Source organism: Chlorella variabilis, assembly GCF_000147415.1.
Source record: "Chlorella variabilis unplaced genomic scaffold CHLNCscaffold_9, whole genome shotgun sequence".
NCBI lineage: Eukaryota > Viridiplantae > Chlorophyta > Trebouxiophyceae > Chlorellales > Chlorellaceae > Chlorella > Chlorella variabilis.
The window spans coordinates 1,481,913-1,484,240 of NW_005435079.1; the positions used below are offsets into that span (position 1 = coordinate 1,481,913).

At 67.8% G+C, this 2,328-nt stretch overlaps 1 protein-coding gene across 1 annotated transcript; it reads left to right on the top strand.

Annotated features, from left to right (window-relative positions):
* Positions 1-271: 271 nt before the first annotated feature.
* Positions 272-1,358, top strand: CHLNCDRAFT_52198 (hypothetical protein; the record flags this gene model as incomplete). The annotated part of the gene is made up of 3 exons (XM_005847956.1): positions 272-807; positions 1,026-1,075; positions 1,240-1,358. 3 exons carry the CDS (start codon positions 272-274, stop codon positions 1,356-1,358), a joined length of 705 nt encoding a protein of 234 aa, XP_005848018.1.
* Between the last annotated feature and the right edge of the window lie 970 nt (positions 1,359-2,328).

Sequence of the window (2,328 nt, forward strand, 5' to 3'; positions counted from 1 at the left end):
TCATCGCCAGCCCATCGCCAACGCTGCCACGAGGGCCAGAAACACTGGGCGGCGGCGGGGCGCCGCCACATCTGCGCGTCACCTTGGCGAGGCCATGATTGTGGGTCGCATCGCCAATCCCCGGCAGTTTTGGAGCTCTACTTGGGCGATGTCATACCTTTCTTGACTGTCCAAGGGCCCTGAACAGCCCCTCCTGTGTCGCTTCCCAGAGTGTGCCGCCGGGGCCCGCCATCGCCTCTGTCTGTGGGCCCGATCGACGATGCAGACCACGATGGCACCCTCGAAAGCGCTGCCCGCAAGCGGCGGCCGACCCGCCCAGCTGTCCAGCCGCTTCTTCGCTGGAGCGCGCCTACCGTTTCGCCTGGTCCCTCCCAGCAGCTGTGGCCTCCCGGGAGCGCACCAGCGGCGGCAGCGGCTCAGGCAGGGGCGCGGCGCGGCGGCGCCAGCGGCGGCGGCGCTGCTGCCTCCGGCGGTGGTGTTTGATGCTGCCACGGCGCTGGTCTTGCCCTTCTATGTGGCTATGATCGCCGCCCCACGCAAGCCGCTGACGCAGCGGCTCCTCGGTTCGGGCCCCGTGTTCCTCGCGGGCGCCGTTCTGTACGGCCTGCTGCTGGCGACATGGAACCCGCTGCCGCAGCTGGCGGCGGCGGTGCAGGGCGCGGCGGCCGGAGTCGGCGGCGCGGGCGTGGCCGCCTCGCTGCGCGCCGCGCTGCCCAGCATGCCGGCATTCGCGGCCCTGTTCAGCACTCCTGAGATTACGGTTCTGGCGTGGGTGCACCTGGTACTGCTGGACCTCCTGCAGGCCAGGTGGGGCTCCCCTGCTGCTGCCTGGTGGACCCGCATTTTGCCGCGCAGGCTGCCAGCTGACCATGCTTCCGGCTGCGCTGTCAGGGGTCGGCTGCGGGGATCCAGCAGCCTCCTTCCTCCACCTTCCAGCAGCCCTGAGTTTGTTTTTTTGCCTGGCAGCGTGTGCACACCACTCCACACGCACACACTCACGCACCACACACCAACCATGCCTGCAGATGGGTGTACCGGGACGGCCTGCGCAGCAACGTCCCCATCTGGCACTCCGGTGCGTGGCCAGCTGCGCTGCCACCGTGGGCAGCTCTGGCCTCCACGCTGGCCGACCCCCGAACACGCCGGCATCGCCTGCCTTCTGCAAACGTGTGTGTTTCGCTCCTGCTTTCGCCCCACCAACCACCGTCTCTGCTGCCCGCCTCCCGCCCCGCCTTGCAGCCGTGCTGTGCTTCATGGCGGCCCCGCTGGGCCTGCTGTGCCACCTGGCCACCAAGGCGGCGGTGCTACGGGGGCGGGGGCGCGGCCAGGACCAGGAGTACGTGGTGTACCGCTTCTGATGGGGCACCCGTACCGCTCGAGAGCAGCTGTACCGCCCTGAGGGGCAGCTGCTGCCGCGGTCTGGAGCACAAGCCACAGGCCGCCAGCCCCACCTGCCAACCAAGCGAAAGACCGAAGACAGACCTCACCTGCCACTGCCTGCTGACAGGCCCACGCTCGAGCCTTGCACTGATTCTTTGACCAAGCACCGCACCCACCGTTTTGCCATTTTTAGTTTTGGGGATTGCTTGATATGCCTGCCATTTTTAACCAGCTTGATTCTACAAAGTCATGGGCAGCTGGAAGGGTTCTGTAGATGCGACTGCAAAAACGCCCGCGAACATGAGCCGGCGGCGGCTCCCGGGCCGAGCAACTCTCCCGCGCAGCGTCCCCTGGCGCCGCCCTTGTAAGTCGCTCTGTCGCTGCGTGATAGCTTTAACGACGCTTGCATCTTAAATCAAGAAGGGGAGAGCACTTGAGGGGTGGACCACCTGGTGAGATGGTGCCGCCATCTGGCCCTGCCACAGTTGGTTGGGCGGGCCGCGCCATGGCTGGCTGGGCGGGCGTGCCCGCCCTCCCCAGCCCTCCCAGCCTCCCTCCGGCCTCCATGCCGTCCGGAGGTCCGCCAGCAACGCGGCAGGCGACGTAGCCCCCTGCTGCGACTGACCACAGCGGGCGCCAGGCGCATAAAGGCGCGGGCGCCGCCACTTGCACCTCATTCTCCCCCTCCTCGCCGCAGCTCTCCTGCTGTCTGTGCGGTCCCCCGGTGCCCCACTGTGCCTTTGGTTGCTCCTTCAACACCCCCCCCCCCGCCTCCGCCCAAAGATGGCCGCCTCCACCGCCCTCTGCCTCGCCTCGACGCACCCCATCTCCCCCGCAGGTGAATGCACCACTATTAAGCGTACAGAGGTGGCCCCCTACCTCGCTTGCCAGTCCTCATTGCCAGCAACGCGGCTGCCCATCTCATCGTGCCCCCTGCCCCCTCAACCA